A 24,829-nucleotide genomic window follows, 5' to 3' on the forward strand; every position below is an offset into this window, starting at 1 on the left:
ACATAGCCAATCAGCGACCGGGGGGCGTGGTCGGGATGGCCAGGTAGCTAATCCGGCTAGGAGGGCGGAGCGTTTTCGGGACGACGTGTCAATGTGGGCTGAGTGACCAGTCACGTGGTGAGCTCTGGTCCGTGAAACGGATATGTGTTGCGAAAGGTGGGCAAAAGAATCAGACTGTCCGGGAAGGCAAAGCGAAAGCTGGGTGAATAGAGGCACCGGCAGAACAAGGACTGGTGGCTAAGGAGGAAAGGCAGGACGAAGTCTAGGGGGTGGGAGAGGAAGCGAGCGCAAAGACAGAGCTGTAGATAAGTGCTAACAGTCCATTGCCCGTCTTGGGTCCTACGTGCCTGCGAGATCCCCTTGTGGTCGAGCAGGACCTAGAGTGGGCGACCCCTTCCTTTTAGAAGCCATGGTGAGTGGGGGTCTAGAAGTAGGGGAGAAAGGAATGGGGTACCAAGACGAGCCTGAGCTACTGCAGGAAGTCCAGCCAAAAATTCTGGATCCAGAGACACCCAATGGAGCTGTCCTAGGATCAGACCCAGAGGTGCGCCTGACTTGGCGCCGCTGGGTAATTGTATTCCTCTTTAGCTCCTATTCCTTCTGCAATTCCTTCCAGTGGATTCAGTATGGCAGCATCAATCTCATCTTTGCTTATTTTTATGACGTGTCTCCTTTTGCTATTGACTGGCTCTCAATGTGCTACATGCTCATCTACATCCCCTTCCTTTTCCCTGTCGCATGGCTCCTTGACAAGAAGGGTCTGCGCCTCATTGCCTTGGCTGGCTCGGCTCTTAACTGCCTGGGGGCCTGGGTGAAGGTAGGCAGTATGCAGCCCCACCTCTTCCCAGTCACTGTTGTGGGCCAAGTCATCTGCTCTTTGGCCCAAGTTTTCATCCTGGGCATGCCCTCCCGCATTGCTTCTGTCTGGTTTGGATCCCGTGAGGTCTCCAGTGCATGTTCGATTGCTGTCTTTGGCAACCAGGTAGGTAGCAGAATACTTAGATAAAGAATGTCTGTTCTGATTTATAGATTAGGATAGATACAAAAGAGCTCGGACTAAGAGGGAATTGTAAGTATTGTGGGGGGCAGGATAACTGCATGGTCTCCAGAAAAGCAAAAAATCAGCAGTGTGAGCAATTTAGTAAGAAAACACCAAGGTGGTAGTAATCTCACAGTAATACAAAGCCCTGATATGGTAGAAGAGTGATGTTTGTGGAGTGGGCACAACAGAAACATTGGAGCGCACCTAGGGATTGGCACCATGCTAGGGAAACAACACACTTGGAACCTGTTAGTTGGTAATGTGCTCCGGAAATGGGGTGTATGTTTAAAAAAGAATGGCCATCTGTGCAGATGCCTCTGTACATTTATAGGATAAAGGGTATCTTTTTACCTGCAATGTGCGGTGTTTTGCATGTGAGGGAGAGGACGAAAAGGAACAGGGAAAGTGATTCAGGGAGATGGGTGTGATATTATTAAATTTAGGATGAAGGGATGAGGGCTGTGGAGAAGAAATAAGGCCATGGAGCAAAAGGGGCAAAAGGAAGTTTTAAGGTGCAGAATACACACTAACTGCAACTCTGGTATGGAAAGGCTGTATACATACTGTTATGGAAGCTTTCTGTATTTTGTAAGATCTCTTGTTCCTGAACTTGCGCTAGTTTGAAAAGTTTTGTTTAAATGTGGATATTATTTTGGCTTCATGCTCAGGAGTGGGTGAAGTATTGGGTTAGGCGTATTGTACACTTACTTTGTTCTTTCATCTTACTGTGCTTTGGGAGGTGAAGGAAGTAACTGGATTCTGAAGCCAATAGGCTCAAAGCAGGTATGTTGGGTTATAGTTTGTGCTACTTTTCTGGCTGTCCTACTCAGTGACACAAACACTGAATAAAGTTGTATATGTTCTCTATGCAGCCAAATCATTGTCATGATCTTGACAGGGTGTCTGAACTCTGTATTTCTGCTCTGAGGTCAGCATCCCTATCAGAGAAAGCAGCAGTGATAGCTTGCTGGGCAGGGGAAATATACGTGTACATCAAAGTACAATTGCCATGGTTCATTGTTTACACAGGTAGCGAAAGCGTTTCATGGATTCTGTTCCACTTTTAGGTACTCCCTGAACTCTGTTGTACTGGATTAAAAGGAATTCCCACACAAATTTGACACTAACATCTGTGAGGCTTGTTTTTATGCAAGTATGGCAGTGTCTATTAGGTAGTGAAAGACACAATAATCTATAACTTGTCTTTGGAGCAAAGGTTCTTTGCCGTGGATGGCCAGGGTGGAGGTTATAATAACATTCTAGGAAACCTTGTGTGTGAAAAACGTCACTGTGAAAGTTGGGATTTCACCCCCACCTTACCAAACATGCTGCTTTCCAGCTATTGCACTAGACTATCTAGCTGCTCTGTACTGGGCATTTGTTGCTGTTGTTGTTATTATTATTTTCCTTCTTAGCATCAGCATTTTGCAGAGATTTCTGAGCTGATGGTTGTGGACTGAAATAAAATCTATTTTTTTGTCCTGCTCATAGTTCTTCAGAGCTTTCAGGGAATGCTCAGTGATCAGACTTTCCCGAACATAAGTGTGGGGTTGCTGTAGCTGAGCGGCTTGCAGTTGCTTATTTCTGAAATATACAGCTTAGTGTCAGTATTCTGAAATATAGAGCTCAGTGTGTAGGCGTGTAGTGCTGTTGTTGTCAAATGAGAATGTAATTTTAGTTTCAGGGCTTTTCTCAGGTCCTGACTTTTCAGGTGTTGAATGCGCAATGATGACTGTAGCAAATCGAAGTACCAAGGTCCCGGTCACACAAGCAGGATGATCCTCTGCCGAAGAGAGGCAAATTAGAGCGGAGCAAAAAGAACCATGGGAGCGCGATCCGACATGCCCCCGCGGCTCCGTGCTCCCTGCTCTGGCAGCCGATCACACTGTTGTGCAGCAAACCGGTAGTAGCGTGGTTGTGCGTATGCGTGGGATGGAGAACGGTGCTGGCTGTGACAGGCTACCAGCGCTTCCCCGACCAGACGCCTTCCATTGCCGTGCATCATCTGGAAGGTAGTGCTCTGTTGCTACTACCTTTTTGATGCACGTTTGTGGGCTGAAGGGACAGATTGGGGACAGGTGTGCGCCGCTTCCCAGATGTTGCGGTGTGATCGCGTCCGCTTGATGCGCCCCCGATCCGTCCCTCTTGTGGGGCAAATCCTCCTGTGTGACCGGGGCCCAAGAAGAGCAAACACTTGCTGAATGAAGGCAACTGTAAAGACCATGAGGCTCTGAACACTGGAGGGAAGTCAAGTGCAGTGCTCTCATGAAGTGAAATTGGTTACTTGTACCTAAGAAAGAGCTATTGTAAGAGCCATTGGTGTATATTAAGTGGCTTTTCCTAGAAAAAAGGTACATAACTGCAAGATTCACTGAAGGTGATTTGGAAGTTGCATCCGGCTGACGAGTTCCTCCATCGAATTTGTTTCTAGGTAGAGCTGAAAATTTTCCAGAAATTTTGGAGCCATGGAAAAGATTTTCTCATAGATGGTGGGGGACTGATCTTTTGAGAAAAATTGAAATTTTGGAAAGTTTCTTAAAACAAAGAAATTGTTTACAGCCATGTTGGTAAAAAAGTAAAATAACCCCCCAACCCCCCAAATCCATGTAATAATAATATTATTATTAAAAGGTATTACTTGTGTACCATGTAAAAGGCTGATCTCTTTCCCCCCCTCAGTAGATGCCAAAAACAATGGTGGGAAGTTCTACCTGAGTTGATCCTACAGCTGTGGATGGATCCTACAGCTGTGTGGATGGATAGACCAATGCATATGGGGAGCATGTGGTCTGTGGGAACTGTATGTGTGACATGAGCATCTCTATATGGTGACCATTTTGGGAGTGAGGTGTGCTTGGAGTCTCTTGCTGTAAGACCTGACCTCATTAGATGAAGAATTTTCATTTTCAGGCTTCACTGTTAAGCATTCTCAATGGATGCTAGAAAGATATTTGCAAACACTTATTCTAAAGGCAGGTCAAATAGCTTATTTGCCCAGTATTGGCTATTTCCCACTTTTGCTTCTTAATTTGTTTAAATAGGGATTAAGTCCAAGAGCATGCTTCCTTGAAACTTGTTTGATATTGTGTTGCAAAGGGGATCCTTGGGAGTCTTTCGATCCCTCACACCCTCGAGTTAAGTATCTCAACCTTAAGGGCCAGAATGCAATACCTGGACATGAAATGAAAGGGAATAGGTTACTGGGTTACCCTTAATGGGTACTGGATGGCAATTGGAAGGCTTAAGTGGACTTTACTTAAGTGAGAGCAGTAAGTATTTCTTAGGTAATAAAAGTCTGGGCAGCGTCCCTTTAATGAAAGCTTTGATGTGGTTGGTGCCATACTGTGGGCATGTTTCTGCTGAGCATCATCAGAGCACCAATGTTACAGCAGATCTGTATTTACAGTTCTTCCCTCCAGCTGAGTTGTCAGTATGTGGGTAGAACATTTCATCTGATATTATAGTTCTCTGGCTTGTATGAGTTCCTGGCTAGTTTATTTCAGGTTAGTTTTTATGACCCAGCATGTATATCTTGAATTAGAGGGTTGCCTCAAATGATTTTTTTGCATCGCTTCTAAGTAGATGCAGAGTGGTGTTTTGGTCAGAGTGGTACCCTAAGAACTGGGAGGTCCTGGTTCAAATCCCTGCTCTGCCATGAAGCTCAGTGAGTGACTTGGGGCCTGTCAGTCTTCTTCAGTCTAACTTAATGTATGAGATTGTTGTAAGGACAATGGTGGAACAGTGTACGCGACCCCAAGCTTCTTGGAGAAAGGAAAGGATAAAAAATGGATGCAAAATCTTTCACTGAAGGAAGAAACCAGCAAAGGTCTACAGTAGATACAAAACTTTTTTTTTCTTTGTTAGAGAGCCAGCATGGTCTAGAGGTTAGTACATCAGACTGTGATATGAGAGAACTGAGTTCAAATCCCCACTCTGCTGTGGAACTTCTCTGGGCAACCTTGGGCTTATCTATCTCTGTCTCTCTTAGCCTAACCTACTTCAGAGGGTTGTTTATTATGAGGATAAATGGAGGAGAGGAGATCAATATTGAAAGCTTCTTTGGGTTTCCCTTAGGGAGAAAAGTGGGGTATAAATATCTAAATGAATAAACATCATGTGTTTTGATATGTGGCTGTGCACTGTACTAATGAAAATGTGCCTACATATGAATGTATGATGTCACTTGGGCACATTAGCCAGGCTATTTTCAGGAGTGGAATACGGGGATCGTGATCACCCCCAGTGGTGAAAGATCTGCATTGGCTGCCCATTTGTTTTGGGGCACAATTAAAAGTGCTGGTTCTTACCTTTAAGGGCCTAAATAGCTTGGGCCAGGGTACTTGAAGGACCACCTCCTGCTATATTGTCCAGCTTTCCAGTTAAGATCTGCCTCACAACTCCTGCTCTTTGCCCCCCATCCCTTTAGAGGCAAGGCAGGTGGAACCAGAGACTGGGCTTTTTCAGTTGTCTCACTTCACTTGTGGAATGCCATTGGCCTGGTGCCTATATTGATTTCTTTTCAGCACCAGGCCGAAATGTTTATTCACCCAGGCTTTTAATTAAGGGGTTGATTTTTTAAAATACTGTAGTAGCCTAGAAACGTTTGTTCTAAGCTTTCTGTGGTCTGTTCTTATTATCTGTGTTCCTGTGCTGGGCTGGGACTTTTAAATGCTGGATTTTAATTCATATCTTTTAATTTTTTGGTTATTTTTTATTTTGTGAGCTGCCTTGGGTAGGTTCCTGAAGAGTTGGCATATATATATAAACTAATAGACCTAGATGTGTATTTGGATCTGCCTTAGGGTAGGGCTAGCTTGACTGAACTGAGCTGGGATGAGGGTTGGGCAGTAGTATTTTCCAAGAAAGAATAGTGGGCCTAGTCACAAAGGGAGATTATATGGATAACACAACCAAGGGTTGCCACTGACAAGTTGCGGGGAAGGCTTTGCTAAAACAAATGGGTTCCTTTCCAGTGGCTGTAGAAATATGTTGAATTTCTGTATGGCCTTTGGAATGCATTAAAACAAAGGTGATTGGTTGCTAGGGATAAAAGCAAAGCCCTATATAAAAGCATACTCACTTGCCAAGGATACAGAAGCTTTGGTGGCTGGCACCGAGAATACTTACTTTATCCACAGATTAGGAGTTTTAAGTGTAAATTGGAAACTAGGTTTTGCTAGGTTTTGCTGTGCAGCTTTGTTCTATATTCTGTATCCAATTACACTGTTTATTAGATTTTGATTTTATTTGATTTGATTTGTTTTATATTGTATAATCTGCCTTAGGTCTCAATAAGTAATGTGGGTTATAAACAAACAAACTCTACCCTTAACAACCACTGACCATAACTTAATAGATTCAGGTGGGTAGCTATGTTGGTCTGAAGCAATAGAACAAAGTTTGAGTCCGGTGGCACCTTTAAGGCCAACAAAGTTTAATTCTGAGTATAAGCTTTCATGATGAAAGTGTGCATGCACATGAAAGCTTATATCCAGAATTAAACTTTTTGGTCTTAAGGGGCTTCTAGTGTCCTGGCCCCACTGGTGGACCTCCTGATGGCACCTGGTATTTTTGGCCACTGTGTGACAGAGTGTTGGACTAGATGGGCCATTGGCCTGATCCAACATTGGCTTCTCTTATGTGCCACTGGACTCAAACTTTGTTCTATAATCGAATAGTTATGTTTAATGGCTGTGTGTTTGTCATAAAGACAGCACTATGAAGAGCAGGCAATACAAGAGTTTCTGCATACCTAGGGCTTTCTCTAGTATGCAGAAAAATATGATCTGTGTAAATTAACCAAAAGAAAAAGAAATGACCCCTCCCCAACTCCCTGGTTAGGAATGGATATGCATGGAATGTTGGTAGCAGTTGAGTGAGTTAAAGTGGGAGGAGGGGCATTCTTCAAGCCCTTGGGGGTGGGTGGAAGTTTAATATTGCCTCTCCTCTTTCTGTGATTCCTCACAGACAGGGTTGCCAGTCTCCAGGTGGGAGCTGGAGAGCTCCTAAAATTACAATTTATCTTCAGGCTGGAGTTCCCCTGGATAAAATGGCTGCTCTATGACCTTATATCCCGCTGAGGCCCCTCACCTCCTCAAACCCTGCTCTCCCCAGGCTCCACCCCCGAAATCTCCCAGAATTTCCCAACCAGGTGCTGGCAACCCCATTGGTCATCTTTGAGATACTGACTTCCTGAAAGCTACAGATCATTCTAATTCTTATTCATGTTGGATCCAGAAACAAGCTCCACGTAATACCTTTTGTTAAGACCAGCCAAAATAACACAACACCTTGTGCAATACTTCTCCAAATATTCCTCTCCCTCTCCTTTGTTTTATTGAATATCCAGTCTGATGAAGAATTCTTGAAAGCTTGAACAGTGTGTTGTGTTACTTTAGTTCAGGGGTGTCAGACATAAGGCCCGGGGGCCAGATCTGGCCCATCCAGGGCTGTTATGCAGCCCACAAACAACTAGTGTAAGGGAGGGAAAAGGAGACTGCTCAGGGGAGAGTGGGCAGAGCCACTGTGATTGTGGCTTCAACATGGCAGAACAACCTTGTCTGCAGCCGTCAAGCAGCGTAGGAGCGTCTGTTTAGTGCTGCACCTCTGGCTATCCAGTCCACCCATATGGGTTCTCCTTTGTACCCTCCTCCCAGCCCATGAGGCCTTGCAGTGAGGATACACCAACTTGGAGCTTACGAGCTGCTGTCCTTACAGTTTGTATCTCTGGTACCTGGCATTATGTTTTATGGTGCACATGGGCTGGCCCAACAAAGTGACATTTATGTCACATCCGGCCCTTGTAACAAATGAGTTCGACACCTTTGCTTTAGTTGGTCTTGATAAAAGGTATTAATTGTAGTTTGTTTTTGGATTTTCCTGTGTACCAACATAACTACCAACTCTGTATTTTCACGATAAAGGGTTCTGAGTTCAGGCAGGAGTTGCTTTGGCATCTTGATAAAGAGAGGGAAAGCTGGTTGAAAGGAGTCAGCTTGTGGTGGCAGACCTTATCATCCTAATGCTTAGGTGACAAGTTGTTGGCTCATGCTGGTCTTAGAGAGAGGAGCAGGGACTGGTCAGGTCTGGGTGTCTAGCATTAATTTGCCAGTGCTGCACAATGAATTGTGAGTGGAAGATGGAATTCCTGCAAAACCTGATTTTTTCCTCCTTTCCCATAGATAAGTGTGGAAGGGCAAGGCAAGATGGGGGGAAATTAGGACAATGAGATGGAATAGGAGTGTTTGGGAAACAGAGAGCTTGCCAGGGTGCATTGTCAGCTGTATGCACCTGCATATGATTTCTCTTAAGAGCAGGCAAGACTGTGACATGAAACTGAAGGACTTGGGTTTGCCTCATGGGTTACTCACAGTTCCCCACTAACGGTTTCTCCTTCTGGTTTCCGTGTGGTTGAATGAACTGGAATATTCTAATTACAGGAGACACTCCGTAATCATTGCAGTCTGGACTTTGATCTCTGCCGGATGCTGAGAAGTTCTAAGGGCCAAACTGCAAGGGTGTGTTGGACTCAGAAATAGCTACATTGGTAAAACCAGACACCAGAGTCTGAGGAGCAGTTGAGCACAACAGCAAGACATAAATAGCTCCTGCCTACATACCAGTTTCTAAAAAGCAACTGTAAGGTCTTACTTTAAAGCTATCTGCACTGGGCTTGTTTTGGGGATTGTGCTTGTACAGCAGCACATCCAGTCTCTGTAACCCACACATACAAAGAGTTCCAACCTGCTCCAGTTTGGTTGCAGAATAAGCACTGTTCTTCTGTAGTGTCATCAAAATTTCACAGAATTTCAGTTTTTGAGGGGTTTTGTTGCTGTTATTGCATTTACGTAACTGAGACCTTGTAGTGGAGAGCGATGTGTGTGGGGGAACTATGGCTTATACTCTTGCGTCTTGTATCATTCCACTTAATGGTGATTAGACGGTGTTTCTGTTTTCATCTTTATTTTAGTTGAATAATATCTTCAGAGTTAATGTCAGCAAGTTTTTGAGTAGCAATCAGTTTCAGGGAAGAAGCATATTTGTAAAGTTTAGTTGAATAGATACTGTGAAGTCCCATATGTTAATCCATGTCAGAGCATTGGTTAGTATGCTTCTTTCACTTCCACTTACAGTGTTCTCTTCTTGCTTAGCTTTTCCAGGTCCCTTTAAGCTAGGCAGTGTTTGCTTGTGTGGCAATAGTGCTTTCGTCACACTTGGAGCTTTCCTGTTCCATTATTGAGTTTCTTCATCCACATGATTGTCATTAGGAATACAAAAGAGTCTTAGGAGTAAAAATGGGGTAAAAATGGCTTCAGGATAAAGATATCATTTTGGCTTGTCACCATGAGTTGTTACAGGGTCAGAACTTGGTCTGGGAGGTTTTCACCATTTTCCCTGCAGAATATTGCTTTCCCCTCTGAACAGGTAATTCTTTGTGCATTTCTGTGCATAATTATTTCAGATGCTGAATTTATAGGGGCTAAATATCAACCTTGTTAAAGACAGCTGTTTTAAAATGAGGCTTAACTTACTGATCCAGAGTGATTAGTTTAGGCATTTAGAAAGCACTGAATAATATGTGCATGTGGTGAAGTTGAAGACTAGCAAATCTGTTTGTGTGCCTTGTGAGGAGCCATCCTGGCTAGGGAGATACTTACACTTGATTGGTTTGGCCGTCAGTGGTGTACATATGAGGGGGGAAATCTTGCAAATACTGTAGACTTTGCATCTTCTCTCTTCAGGGCAGTTTCTGTAATGAAACGGCTATCAGGAAAGAATCAGGCAGATATCTGCCATTCCTAAGATATGCATTTTGTTAACAGTTATTGTTAAGAATAATGTAGGAGCTGGAGCTGAAGAAGGATGACACCAGGTTCCATCTGGAGTGTACTGCTTTTCAATATCTAGTTTTGGCTTTCTAATTCTACAGTGACCTCTTTTATGTGTGTAAAATGCCATTAAGTTGCAGCCGATTTATGGAGACCCCAGCAAGGGGCCTTCAAGGCAAGTGAGACGTAGAGGTGGTTTGCCATTGGCTTCCTCTGCAGGCTTCTTTGGAGGTCTCCCATCCAAGTATTAATCAGGATGGTCAGTATCAGGGGTCATTTCTTGCAGGAGCACAGAGGAGTGGAGCTCCAGCAGTAAAGAGCCCAGGGGGTGGGCACATGCTCCCAGCAGCCCTCAGTCAGAGCAAGAAGCAGCCAGGTAAGTTGCAGTGCCCCATCCCCCTGGTCCAAAACAGTCGAGCAGCACCTTTAATACTAAGTTTTATTCAGGTGCAAGCTCTCCCTCCTCTGCGAGGACAGATCTGCATGTCCCCCCTCCAATAGCTAGCAATCCAAAACAGTCCAGTGTTGCCTTCTGACACACTTCCGGTGATGTCAGGGGGTGTGGTGTATGCAAATAAGTTATGCTAATGAGTTATGCTAATGAGCTCCTGCACCTCTTTTTCTACAAAATGACCCCTGGTCAGTTTAAAAAGCAGCTGGGAACTTGGCCCTGTCTGCTTAATAAAATAAAGTAAAGTACTAATCAGGACTGACCTGGCTTAGCTTCCAAGATCTGATGAGACTGGGGTAACATGCCACCTTCCCTCCACAGCGACCTCTTACTGTATTTAAGTAATGTGGATCAAGTAATTGATAACTAGCTTTTCTGCTCTGGGAAAACCCATTCTCTCCATTCCATTGGTTGTTTTCTTACAAAGCTGTACTCACAACACTGGTTGTATTGTTGTTGTTTTTTTAAATGCAATGGGGAGTATGGAATATTTGTCCAGATGAAGATGAAGTCAAGCATGGGGATTGTGATGCCTTTGTATCCCTGAAAAGTGAAAGAGTAAATTATCTAGGACTTCATACCTGGGTGTGGTGATCATCCTCCATAAATGCTTGTGTATCGTTTTTTCACAGCTCCATCAAATCCCCAGCTTCATTTCTTAGTATGCAAACTGATGTCTTCACTGAAACTGGGAACACTGGAAACATACCAGCAATCTTTGACCCCCGCAAAAAAATGTTCCCTAAAACATTTGCTGTCAGCAGAACCACTTTTTAAAGTAATTGCAGATTTGTAAAGGTCAGCAGGCCACGAAGTATTCTCAAGGGAGCACAGAAACTGGGAGGAGATGTGGAATGCACCACACCTTCATAGCTAGAAGACTTGTTACAAATAGATGTTGAGCCTACAAATTGTAAAGATAATACACACACAGCAAACATGGGGATGGTTAGGATTGAGTGTGTTACACTAGATAACCTGCAAAAATAAAGCAGCTGGAATAACACATACATTTACGTTTAAGTAAAAAATGAAACATGTTCTCAGGAAATGTAGCAAAGGTTTGCAAGGCACCAGGCAAGTTTATATGCACATCTTGCACAGAGAGATGGTATGTTGGCTTTGTGCTGGTTTTGTAAAAATCTGAAGGTTCCCTTGAACAGGTTCCCTTGAACAGACATTTCAGACTCATTTGAATTATAGCAAAATCCCCCCCCAAAAAAACACACAACTACATGGCTATTGCTTTTGGAGTCACAACTGAACAGTAAAATGGTTGCTAGGCTGGGAGACCTTTGGCTGTGTTCAGAAGTGGTGCTAACACCAGGCTTTGTATTTCTTGTGTCTGTAAACTGAATGCTAAACCAATACTGATGAGATGGTGTTTTTAGGTTCCTATCTTCTGTGTTTTTTTAAAGTCATAATCTAACAATGTTCGTAAGCATCTCAATCCAAACTACTGATGCAAATACCCTGTGTCTTGAAATGTTGAAATGGTTTGCTGTCCTGCCAGCAAAAGTCAGTAAAGGCAGAGGCCGTCTGTGAACTGGGTGCAAGTGCAGGTTTCCTCGTCATAATACTGCAGGGTTTTGACTGGGTTGCCTTTATCTAGTGGTGAATGCACTGCTAAACACACCCAAGTGCTTGTGTCTGAAGGTCAAGAACTTGTCAACAGAAGAGATAGTAGGGGGGATATTTAAACTTCAGATTTGCTTGGATCTGCTATATTCAGGCACCCAAACTTCTGGGACAAAAGAGAGCCAGTTTGGTGTAGTGGTTAAGTGTGCGGACTCTAATCTGGGAGAACCAGGTTTGATCCCCCACTCCTCCACTTGCACCTGCTGATGTGACCTTGGGTCAGTAACAAGCTCTGGCACATCTGTTCCTGAAAGAGCAGTTTGTAAGCCGCTCTGAGACATCTTTGGGTAGTGAAGGGCGGGGTATAAATCCAATCTCTTCTTCCTCTTCTTCTTCTAGCGTAATATCCAGGGTTTGCTGTAAACAGACCAGCTGCCAGGTTAATGCCTGTGGACTGTCAGGTTGCAGGGTGCCACAATTGTTGATTTAATCTGCTTGCAGTATTGTTCTTCTGGACCCAGAATTCCCCTCTCCCCCTTTTTGGTTAGACTCTGGGACCTGATGCAGTGCACAATAGATCATTGGATAGACTCCGAAGTGCAGTGGCTATTCCAGGCTCCTGGAATATGCTTCATCCAGCTGCTGGAGATCTTTTTCTGATTGGACTTGAGATTGTTGGAGTTTCCTGGATGCTGCTTTTGCATTTGGAGACTGTAGTTGCTGTGGGACTACCCTGGCCTGTCAATGTACCTATGTGCAGTTTGCTCCACTAGTGTATTTGCAAGTACACAGTCCACTAAATGCCATCGAAGTAACTGCTCTGGAGCATCGTACTGCTTGGGGAAGTGAGCAGCATTAAATTATTAGATGTTTTTCTATCCACATACATGAAATTGGGGTGTGGATTGCCTTTACGTGTAACTGTGTCAGATGGAAGACAGAGAGGTAGGATGTAAACAAGGATGTTTCTGCTTTAGCTGATGGTGTACCAGTCTGCATTTGAAGAAGGGAGGTCAGACTCATGAAAGCTGATGCTTGAATAAACTGGTTAATCTTAAAGGTGCCTCTTGAATGCTGTTTGACTTTATCCTGGTCTGCCTTTACTTATAGTGGCATGAATTCACAGTACTCCAGTAATTCTAAAGATGCATTTCAGAAATTACATGACACTGGCATCTGCTGCGCCAAGCATGTATCAGTGATGCAATCCTAAGGGTTCCATCAGTTTGTTGCTACAGAAGTGATGGGCATGTGAAAAAGAATAAGAAGCCAAACCAAGAAAATGGAGGAGCCTGGGAACTGTCTGTCTTTTAAATATGGTAACTCCTGAAGCTTTTGTGGGATGTGTAGAATTCTGTTCTGTGAGCAGCGGACTGCTTATCAGATTAGATATAATACCTGTAATTTGTTGCTATGCTGTTTCCATCTCATCTAACTTTTAACTCATTGGATCTGTATATGTATACAGAGACATAAACACATCCCTGAAAACCTTAGCGAAAATTGATTGGAAGGACTTTAAGAACAAGAAGAACAGTGATCCAGCATCCTGGTTCCACAGGGGCCAACCAGGTGGTAAATAGATGTCCTCAGAAGGTTTACAACCCAGGCATGGAGGACAAAGCCATCCCGTTTTTCAGAGGAAGGCTGCCTCTGAATATGGAGGCTCCATTTTAGCTACCTTTTAAAGCTATAGGCCATCCTGTGCCAGTGTTAATTTCTACGCCAGTTTGGTGTAGTGGTTAAGTGTGTGGATTCTAATCTGGGAGAACCGGGTGTGATTCCCCACTCCTCCACTTGCACCTGCTGATGTGACCTTGGGTCAGTCACAAGCTCTGGCACAGCTGTTCCTGAAAGAGCAGTTTGTGTCAGAGTTCTCTCAGCCCCACCCACCTCACAGGGTGTCTGTTGTGAGGAGGGGAAGGGAAAGGAGTTTGTAAGCCGCTCTGAGACTCCAAGTGAAGGGCGGGGTATAAATCCAATCTCTTCTTCTTCTTCTTCTTGAAGATTCGAGTCCACCAGCTACTGGATTTGAATCTCGTGCTAATGGACTTGAATGTTGCCCTTCTACTGCAGACCAACACGGCTACTCACTTATTAATTTCTTGTGGAGTGTGATTCAGAGATAAGTATACTGCCAGTCTTTACTGAGTAAGAAGAGCTTATCTACCTATAGAATCAACACCCCTACCCCATCAATTTCCTGGCTGCCTCAAGTGGGGAAACTGGTTCTGTTTCCCAGGAAGCAATTCCAGTTCAAATCCCTTCTTTGGTTGGAAATATATTCGGTATCTTTGGACGAGGTACTAATATCTGAGTCTGTTCCCAGTGTACAAAATGACAATAGTTACCTACTCACAGGATTTTTTGTTGAAGATTAACACAATAGTTGTTTGAAGAACTTTTCATCTTGAGAGTACTACATAAAGTTCTAGGAAGCTTTCTGTGGATTAGACGTTGGTCTGTATGCTAACATCAGGAATTTAACTTTTAAGCCAATGTAGTGCAATTGTGGATCCATGTTAGCAGACAGAGTGGTTCCCTTTCAGACCCTCTCAATCATGCGTTCCATTATGATAATGGTGAACTCCAAAGCACTTCACTTGTGAGATAAGGAAGAGTTTCAGAACAGTGTCTGGCTGATGAAGAACTCTTGACAAACATTGTGGAGTTAATGATTTCTGGGTTAGATGGTATTCTTGGCTGCAGTATGGACATTAGTCCATACCTGAAAGATCAAATGTGACACAAAGTTAATTCCAGAATTTGAATTTTCCCCATCTGAATATATTCCTAATTAATTCCATTCATATTTTACAGCCTATCCTATATTTCAGTTTATGGATTCTCAGTTGTGCTCCTATTTTGCTGATATTATGAAACAACTTGTGCAGCTGAAAAACAGTATCACTGTGACATGGACACAGGCTATCAGCACAGAGCCTCAGTTCTTTGGTCAAGATAAAGGTTACACTGCCACGACTAATCCAGTTCTTTATAACCATAGATTGAGGGCATTGGTAAATATGAGAGAATAGATGCTGTTTTTTCTTGCCTAAAACCCTTTACAGAGTTATACCCTTAGATAGATGATAGATAGGTACGTAGGTAGATAGGTAGATAGATTGAAGTCATTGTACTTAGAAGGGTATAACTCTGCTTAGGATGGCACTTCTGGTCACCTTGTTCTCTTAATTTTGAACACAAAGATCTTCCAGAACATGAAGCTGAAGAGCCTTGAATGAAAAGACAAATCACATTTAAGCTACGGTTGTTGATATTTTATCACCATTTCTGCGATGTGCTGTAGGCATTGCAAAATTGAGTGGGTATGAATGTAATTTTAAATTATTTATGGACAAAATTCAAAGCAACTGATCCTTCCTACAATAGATGCTTATCTCAGTGAATCTGTCAGTTGGTTTAGTGTGTTTCTGGTATTTTGAGAGACCAGTCCTAAGTAGAATTCTGTGTGTGTGTGTGTGTTTAAAGTGCCATCAAGTGACCCCCTAGGGCTTCCGAGGCAACTGATTAAGCAGAGGTGTTTTGGCATTGCCTTCTTCTGCAAAGTCTCCTTTGGTGGTCTCCCATCCAAGTACCAACCCTACTTAGCTTCTGAGATCATCTGACAAGATCAGACTATATCTACCTTTCCTCATCCTGTCCTAAGTAGGTCTACTCAACAGTCAATTCTGATGGGGCTTATTCCGGGGAAGTGTTTTTAGGATTGCAGCCTGAACTTCTGAAACAGGGTATATTTTTGCATAGACTTAAACTGTGGAACCTGGAAGAAGGTGGAATAAGTAGGATAACTGTGGAGCCCAGTGCACATATAGGATTTAATGATGTTGTTATCTTGAGTAAAAGGGACAACTCTACAAAGTTATTTGTATATCTTATGCTAAATTATGAGGTGAGGTAGATTAAAGCAGGTTCCTTCTACATTATCTACTAAAAGGGAAATGTTTATGGAGGATGATAAATGCCATCTAATGTTGTTTTTCTGTGTTTAGCTTGGCATTGCTGTGGGGTTCCTCCTACCTCCAGTTTTGGTTCCCAATGTGCAGGATAAGGAGAAGCTAGCCTACCACATCAGCATAATGTTCTTTATGATTGCGTCAGTGGCAACAGCACTCTTCATCTTGGTTATCTTTGGTAAGTAAAAAAACTTACAATGCTCAAACCTATTACTTAGCAAGAAAAGCTGATAGATTTAGTGGTATGGTATAGATGACATAAAGTTTTGAATTTTTTTTAACTGAGTTTATACTTACTTTACTTTATTTACAGTCCATGACCAGAATACAAATAAGTAAGAAAAAAATGACCATAGCCTCATAAAATATAAAAATTAATGTATACAAATATAAAAAGTTTTGAAATCAATAGAAGAGATAGGTGTTAACCTTAGTGACATCATATGGTATCACAGTAAGAGGTGGGGAAAGTTGAAAAAAGGCCTCTGTGACTATTCAGGCTACCCTTGTAACTTGGGAGAGCCAGTTTGGTGTAGTGGTTAAGTGCACGGACTCTAATCCGGGAGAACCGGGTTTGATTCCCCACTCCTCCACTTGCACCTGGCTGGACGACCTTGGGCAAGCTGTAGTTCTGATAAGAGTTGTCCTTGAAAAAGAGCATTTTCTGTCAAGAGCTCTCTCAGCCCCACCTACCTCACAATGTTGTGGGGAGGGGAAGGGAAAGGAGTTTGTAAGCCGCTCTGAGACACCTTTGGGTAGTGAAAGGCGGGGTATAAATCCAATCTCTTCTCTTCTTCTTCTTGGGAAAGATTTAAAGAAATCCTGAGCCCAGGATTGCCACCATCGGCATCAGTGATTTATTCAACAGTTCTTGACGACAGAATTGTTTGGTGACCCCATGCTTTGGCATCAAAAAGGCTACTAAAGATTTAGGACTGTTTTGAAAATGATCAAATCCCTTTGTTTGAAGAGGCAGTAGGGAAAATGGTTGGACATTGTCCTCCATTATTCAAGCACTTAGAACTTAGAGCCATTTCTCAAGGGATATAAAATAGAAATGTATTGAGTCAGAATACGATGGAAATTGAATTGGTAATAGAGAAGAATGTATGTTAAGGATATATAAGGGAATTATATAGATCCTTAAATAATTTACAAAAAAAGGGACAGGAGTATAACGCCAGATGTGGAAAAGAAATAGGAGAGCTTGTTTTGCTGTGTGGCCCTGTCTGGATGGTCCAGGCTAGCTGAATCTTGTCAGAATTTGGAAGCTAAGCAGGGTTGGCTCTGGTTAGTACTTGGATGGGAGATAACCAAGGAATTCCAGGTTTGCTATGCAAAGTAGGGTTCCCAGCCTCCAGGTGGGGCCTGCGGATCTCCCACTTTTACAACTGATCCCCAGCTGACAGTGATCAGCTCCCCTGGAGAAAATGGCTGTTTTGAAGGGTGGACTCCGTGGCATTGTACCAGGCTGAGGCCCTTCCCCTCCCCAAACCCCACCCTCCTGGATCCACCCCCAAAATCTCCAGGTATTTTCCAACCCAGACCTGGCAACCCTAATGCAAAGGCAGGCATTGGCGAACCACCTCTTGTTAGTCTCTTGCCTTGAAAACCCAATGTGTGGCCATAGATTGGCTGCATTTTGATGGCACTTTCCACTACTATCCTGCTGGGTTAATGGGAATGGATCTGGAGCAGCATTAACAAGGATGTGATTAATATGTACATTAAGGAGAGTTTTTACAAGCTGCAGTCCCACTGGTGCTTAACACCTTTAATTATGGATTAGCCACAGCAAACTGCTAGTGCTGTCAAAATCTAAAAGTAATAATTCCTTTTTGGGAACAGGTCTCAGCTACGATCGTAGAAATGACAAGATATGGAATATTAAAGAGACCCAAAAATGGTATTGTTAGGCTATCTTAGAAATTGTGTGGGAACAGACAATGTAGAACTAGTTAGTGCCTTAGTTGTAGCTGCAAGAATATGTAATGCTACAAATGGAAATCTGAGACCTACTTAGGATTGGTCTCTCAAAATTTATTCAAAGTCCTGAGAACAAAACAGTGGTGAATATTCAAAGCATGTAACAGTTCTGTCCCTCTGTCCTGTAGAGATGAGGCTTTCTTTGAACTATTTGTGTTCTATTTTGACAGGAATAACTGAGGGCTAAAGACATGTTTGTGTCAGGCTGCCATTGACCATGCCGAGTCTTAACCACACTTCTGCTTCAATCCAAGTTTCAAATAGTTAATTCAGAGGGAACCCTACCTAGAATTTCTAAAAACTTTTTAAAAAAGCTTTATTCGCAGGTTGCCACTAATGGAATGCAACAGTATGCAAGAGTCAAATAAAGATGAAACTATATTACATATAATAAGAAAAGGAAAATAAGGTAGTATAACTAAAACGTTAAATGGAAGCCCAAAGGGAAAAACAATTAAGAGAATTATAATAGGCATGAAATGATTGCTCCTGGGGGGGAGGGACATTGCATACATTATAAATCTATAAAATATATATGAATAGTTTGTCACAATAATACTTTTATATTGATTTGGACTGCTGTAGCTATTAGCACTTTGCTCAGTGCAAAGTGGGAAAGGAAGGTATGGTACAATAAAATGCCAGGAATCTGTTCAGCCTGTAGCTGCCCTAAGTAACCAAAGCTAGACTTAACCGAATGTAATTTCTTCTACGCTGATGTACAGTCAAGGCTTGCTTTGAAAAAGAGGCTACACGTGATCAGTCCCAAGGCCCGCTGCTGATTGCATAACAGCAGGGTTATGTCTGACCGCCTCCACACATGACTGGGTGGATGATGCTAATCTGTGGCATTTTATGTCTGCCGCATATCCGATAGAGTCACAGAGGATCTATGCTGAAGAAAATGATGTATGTATTGCTCAGCCATGTGCATAAGGTGACTGGAAAGGACAGATAGTGACAGAAACTTCTCAGGACACAAGTTTTGATTAGTTGGAGGAAGAGGGTCAGAAGAGAGAGCATTTGAGTCTCCAGTGCCCTAAGGGGTGTGATAGTCAGGACTTGCCAGTTCCTTTAAACTGTCTCAGCCCTTTCTTTGGAGGGCTATGAGGGGAGGAGCATGGAAGGAGCCATCAGAGCCAGCTTGGTGTAGAGTGGCAGACTCTAATCTGGCGAACTGGGTTTGATCCCCCAATCCTCCACATGCAGCCAGCTGGGTGACCTTGGGTCAGTCTCAGTTCTCTCAGAGCTTTCTCAGCCCCACCTACCTCACAAGGGTGTCTGTTGTGGGGAGAGGAAGGGATGGATATTGTAAACCACCCTGATACTCCTTTGGGTAGTAAAGGGCAGGGTATAAAACCTCCTCCTCCTTCTCCCCCCCCCCCGGCTATTCGATAAAGTTGTAAAATCTCCAGTAACCTCAACAGGGGCTAAGTATCTTGCTCAGTAGCTTGCCTCCATTCTTCAAAAATCTCCTTTCAGGAAAAAACCCCTTTCTGTGATTCTTCCTCTTCAACTGTGTTGTTCTTGCATTGACCTTAAAATTGTCAGTGCTCTGAAGCGGGTCAGCAGCAGCAGCAGCAGCAGCAGCAGCAGCAGATGAACAACTTTTCTCCAGTACCAGGATTCTGTAATCTGTCATTATTTAGGCCAATCACCTTTAAGGCTTAGTTCAGACTTAACGTGAAACCAACAATTATTTTAACTATGGAACAAAGTTTGAATCCAGCGGCGCCTTTAAGACCAACAAAGCTTATACTTTGAATAAGGCTTTGTTGGTCTTAAAGGTGCCACTGGACTCAAACTTTGTTCTGCTGCTTCAGACCAATGGCAACCCACCTGAATCTATTTAAACTATAGTTAGCCAGTTCCAGCCTATCATTCCCTCCCTGGTCTGCCCTGCCTAGCCTAGAGAAAGCCAGGTGGTTTCTCGGACTGTATGGGAGTGATGGCCATGCCAGGGAACAAATCAGGATTAATCCAGAATGTTTGTATTTGTACACCATACAAAATCAACTAGGTGGTCAATAAACTAACTCCAGATCCTAGTTGGTGGAGTGGTCCTGTGGCAGTAGGGTGCCTGACAAGCCAACCTCGGAAAAAAAGGGTTGGCAGGGAAACCACTGCAACCCCAAAGGGGAAGTCACTGGTGGGATGGGAGCCTGTGTTATCAAAAGAAAGGGTTAACCCAGGTCCCAGAGCAGGGAAAAGCTAACAAGCAGGCAGGCAATCAGGCAGGCCAAGGCTAGCAAGGTGGGAAGATGAGCCCATCCTCTGGGAGGCTTGGGCAAGGCTTTCAGGAGAGAGGGCAGTCTTAACTTGTGGGTGGAGCTGGTAGATAAAAAGATAAAAGAGGTGTTGTCAGCTGTGCTGCCAAGGGGTTGGGGAGTTCCTTCTGTGTCTTGTTAATTGCTATTGCATTCCTATCCCTGCTGTTCTCCCTTTGCTGAAACGCTTATCTCTACAGATGTGCAGGAGGAGGTTGTATTGTCTGGAAGTCTCCTATGTACCGTGAGAGACTCCTGGTTCCCAGCTTTTTCTCTATCTCTCTTTTTTCTTCTTCTTTTAATTAGATATCCTCCCACGCGTGGGACAAGTTAGGAAACCGTTAGGTGGCTAAAGCTGGGAACCAGGAGTCTCTCACGGTACATAGGAGACTTCCAGACAATACAGCCTCCTCCTGCTGTAGAGATAAGCGTTTCAGCAAAGGGCAAACAGCAGGGATAGGAATGCAATAGCGATTAACAAGACACAGAAGGAACTCCCCAACCCCCATGGCAGCACAGCTGACAGGTGTGCCATGGGGCAGGAGGGGGAGGCCAGGGAGAGGGAGACATGCAAGTGGTTATGTTTTGGCTGAAAGGGTTTCTCTGTAATCAGAGTGGTCTGCGAATTAAATACTGCTTTTGTTGCACCTGTTGGCTTCTGCCTGGTTATTGTAGCCAAAAACAAAGGTGAGAACATGGAAAAATGTTCATACATCCCCACCCCAGCCTTTTATGATCCTCACATTCACAGATCTACATTCAGATGATTGCAGTAACTATAAGTGAAACTGTGATTTCATACCACTTTTGAACCAGGCCTGTGGTTGTTTCAAGGGACTCTTCCTGGGTGGTGTGTGGCTGCTCAGGACTGCCAGACATATTCTAGGGAATGCTTTCTTTTTATGAAGAACGACAGCTAGGCCTAAGGTCACCAACTCTGGCTTGGGAGATTTGGGTAAAAAACAAGAATAACTCCCCAGAGACAAAAAGTACCAGTCATTAATGAATGAAACTACAGTCTAATTGAAATAAAGGATCATAACCATCACATATAAATGAACATGAATATTCTAAAGCATTACAAGATGCCACAGGAAATTACAAGTATATTTAACACAATATGAAGTACAAACTCTGTAAAGCTGAATACCATCTAATGATCATGAGTTTTAAAGGAGACGCAATGAAGGTGGTACGTAAGAAGGAACAGTGAAGGTGTCAGAAATTCCACTGCAGTTGTTTATCTCTTCACTCAACATGGATGCGGCCGATTATATGAGCCGTTTACATTGTGTTCCATTGTGATTAAGACTTCTTCAGGCTACTGGGCTACATCTCTATTCCTATTATGGTCATTGCACCTGGGTCATTGTACCTTTGAATTTCACTATTTTTGGAAGAAGATATCTATATCTCTTGACAAAGGTTTTGTTCTGAAACGGCTCATATAATCGGCATTTCTGATGCTTCATTGTGCCTTCTTATGTTTTAGAGAAGAGAATAATAGACTGAGGTGGCTTAATTGTCACCTTCATTGCATCCCCTTTAAAACTCATGATCATTAGATAGCATTCTATTCAACTACACAGCGGGGGGGGGGAAGCACGGGCAAAGTGCGGCTTTTGAAAGCCGCACCAAAAGAGACACGCAGCGGCGGGATCACATAGATTGCCACGCAGTGCCTCCCCGGCATGATCAGATGCCGGGGGGGGGGGACAACTGAAAGAAGAGCGCAGCAGCCGAACTGCGCATGTGTGCGCATGCGCAGTTTGGCCGGGAGCCTGGATTGCTCCGGACGATGAGCACGTCGGCGATCCCATGGCCGCGCTTGATGCAGTGTTCCAGGTAAGTCCTCCTCTGTAGGTGGGTCTTTTTTGCAGCGGGTTTTCCGGCTTTAGGGATGGATCGGGGATGGGTGTGCGCCGCTTCCCAGATGTTGCTGTGAGATCGCACCCGTTTGCTGCGTCGCCGATCCGTCCCTCTCCCGGGCCAAAACCTTCTGTGTGACCGGGGCCATACTTGTAATTTCTCATGGAATCTTTGTAATGCTTTAGAATATTCATGTTTGTTTAGATGTGATTGTTACGATCCTTTATTTCAATTAGACTGTAGTTTCAGTCATTAATGACTGGTATTTTTGTCTCTGGGGAGGTATTCTTGTTTTTGCCTGTGATTCCTCCTTGTTCCTGTTTGTTTTAATACTTGGCAGATTTGGGGACAGTATCTGGGGAGGGAGGAGTTTAGGGAGAGGAAGGAGCTTAGTGGGAATGCAATGCCATAGAGTATGTCCTCTGAAGCTGCCATTTTCTCTAACCCTAACTGATCCATGTAGTTGGGAGATCAGGTGTAACCCTGGGAGAGCTCAAGGCCCTACCTGGTGGTTGGCTACCTTAGGCCTCAGAGGTTTGGCCAATGCCTTTAAGTGACTTGAAGCATTCCCCAGATTTAGGATCCTTTGTGGTCCATATGGATTCCAAAGCAGATGAATTGGCTAGGTAGGCGGATCACAAGGGAATGAGTTCCTCCCTGGTTTTGAAATACTTGGTTGATAACTAGTGTACTCTCTTCTTATACATTTTTATATTCCAGAGATTTTCTTATGCAATCAGCACCCATGCGGTGGATGAGAAGACTTGCACTGTGAACTTTTACAATTTGAGTGCAAATGAAGATTTATTCCACAGGGCTTTCTGCTTGTGTTGCCCTAATTGCCGTATACAGCCATGTATTCCTGTGTTACTGACTTCTGCTTCTGTGCTTGTTTTCAGTGTTCCGGGAAAAGCCACAGTACCCTCCAAGTCGGGCCCAGGCCTTGATCCACATAGCAGAATCTGAAGAGAATGCTTATCTGCGATCTATTAGGCGTCTGTTTTGCAATGTCAACTTTGTGCTGTTGGTAGCCAGTTATGGTGAGGTTCCCTTCTCTTTTCAGAGTGAGAGTTCAAAATGACTATTCTTCCTTAATGTATTCATTTTATTTATAAGCACATTTTAACTGCCTTAGCACCCTATGACACTCAAGTCTGCTTTTAAGTGATTAAAAGAGAACCAGTGATTTTATAACATATTCCTGAATTCTGGACATTCTGACCAATAACACAGACATTCTGACCAAACTAAAAAATATAATTAGATGTTATTTTTTAAAAAGCAAATAACCTAGTTTGCATTAAGGTTGTTGTTGTTTTTAATGGTTGATGGCTTACATTGTTCTCCTCACCTCCATTTTATCCTCACAATAACCCTATGAAGTGGGCCAGATTGAGTGTGTAACTGGCCCAAGGTCATCTAGTAAGCTTCCATAGGAGAGGAGGGATTCTGTTCTTTCTTTTTGTCCTTTCATTCAAGCTACAGCTACACATCTTGCCAGTTCAGACAATTAATATTTCAAACATTCCTTTTTTTCTGAGGATGCACAAAAAGTACTGATTCACTTCCTTATTTTTTTCTAAGCATGATTACTGCAGTGCTGTTCTTGGTTTTCCTATGTCTTGCCTGCAACGTCTTCTTGCTACTCTGTTTAGTCAGCCAGTCTGTTTCTAGGCTGTTGACAGCTTGAAGACAACAGTGCAGTGGCTTACATTGGCATTCAAGATGCAAGAAGTTAAAAAAGCAGAAGCGAAAAAGCATTAACAGCAGTTACGTAGCATTTAAATTGTGTTATAAAACTGCTGCATGCTAAAAACGATAAAACAGTAATATAGGGTTGCCAAATGGGCCCGGGGGGCGGGGAAGCCCCCGCTTCGAAGGCCCAATTTCCGCCGCAGCGGAATTGGGCCCCGGGGGGAACCCCGCCCCCGAAGCTGCATCACCAGAAAACCATATGGTTTTCCCCCCGACGAGCTCGGCCACGCCCCCAATGTCAGCAACGTCGTACGTCACTTCTGGTGACGTGCTGCCGGCGCGTGCACGCTTTGCGCACGCGCGCGTCCATGAAGAGCTCCCGGACGCCGGCAAGGCTCCCCCGCTCCGACAGGTGAGTCGAGTTGGCAACCCTACAGTAATACCAAAAAAAAAAAAAAAAGCAATAGCTGCTTATAATTCATATACTGGTATTTTTTTTTAAAGAAAAAAGACAGATTGCCAACTTCTTCCAGATTCTGGTTACAATAAAACACACACACACACTCTTGAAGACTTCACAGATGGGAGGGGGTCTGCCAAAAAATGCTGGGGTGTGTATTCAAAAATTGAAAAACCATCACAGAGAAAGCACTACCTCTTGTACTGCCTGCTCTGTCTCAGATAATAGTGGCACATGGAATATATGCACTGAACATGATCGCAACAGCATTTTGAATTCCACTGCCCACGTTTGTTTCTTCTCTTTTTTTCCTCATCTCTCTCTGTTATTATTGCCACTGCTTAGCTTCATCGTAAACAACTTAGTTTTACTTATAAATGTTTATATTCTCTTTCTCCTCCATTATGACTCTTCTCTCTTTTGTAGCTTCTCAGTTCTACTGGTATATTTTAACTTCCTAAGCCCCAAGTTTCATCTTTGGTGTTAGACTGCTATCCTTTGTTCTTCCCATTTTAGCTTTCTCTTCTCAATTTTACCTGCCTGCCAACCAAGAGAGAAAATGATTGATATTTTTCTTGTTCCTTGGGGGATCTATCCAGCTATACTAATCACCTCATTTGAGGAACAGCAGTAAACAGTTTTCTAAAGAGAGCCTTCATATTGTTTTTGAGATAAG

At 43.4% G+C, this 24,829-nt stretch overlaps 1 protein-coding gene across 1 annotated transcript in view; it reads left to right on the forward strand.

The window, feature by feature from the left end:
- The first annotated feature begins 636 nt into the window (after positions 1 to 636).
- FLVCR2 (feline leukemia virus subgroup C cellular receptor family member 2) overlaps positions 637 to 24,829 on the forward strand; it is a 59,775-nt gene continuing 35,582 nt past the window's right edge. Inside the window, exons 1-3 of the mRNA XM_015418364.1 lie at positions 637 to 982; positions 15,913 to 16,054; positions 22,898 to 23,038. Of these exons, the coding sequence (XP_015273850.1) occupies positions 695 to 982; positions 15,913 to 16,054; positions 22,898 to 23,038 (571 nt within the window). The 5' untranslated portion in view covers positions 637 to 694. The remainder of the gene's footprint in view (positions 983 to 15,912; positions 16,055 to 22,897; positions 23,039 to 24,829) is intronic.

Source organism: Gekko japonicus, unplaced genomic scaffold (assembly GCF_001447785.1).
Source record: "Gekko japonicus isolate JY-2015 unplaced genomic scaffold, Gekko_japonicus_V1.1 scaffold3, whole genome shotgun sequence".
Taxonomy (NCBI): domain Eukaryota; kingdom Metazoa; phylum Chordata; class Lepidosauria; order Squamata; family Gekkonidae; genus Gekko; species Gekko japonicus.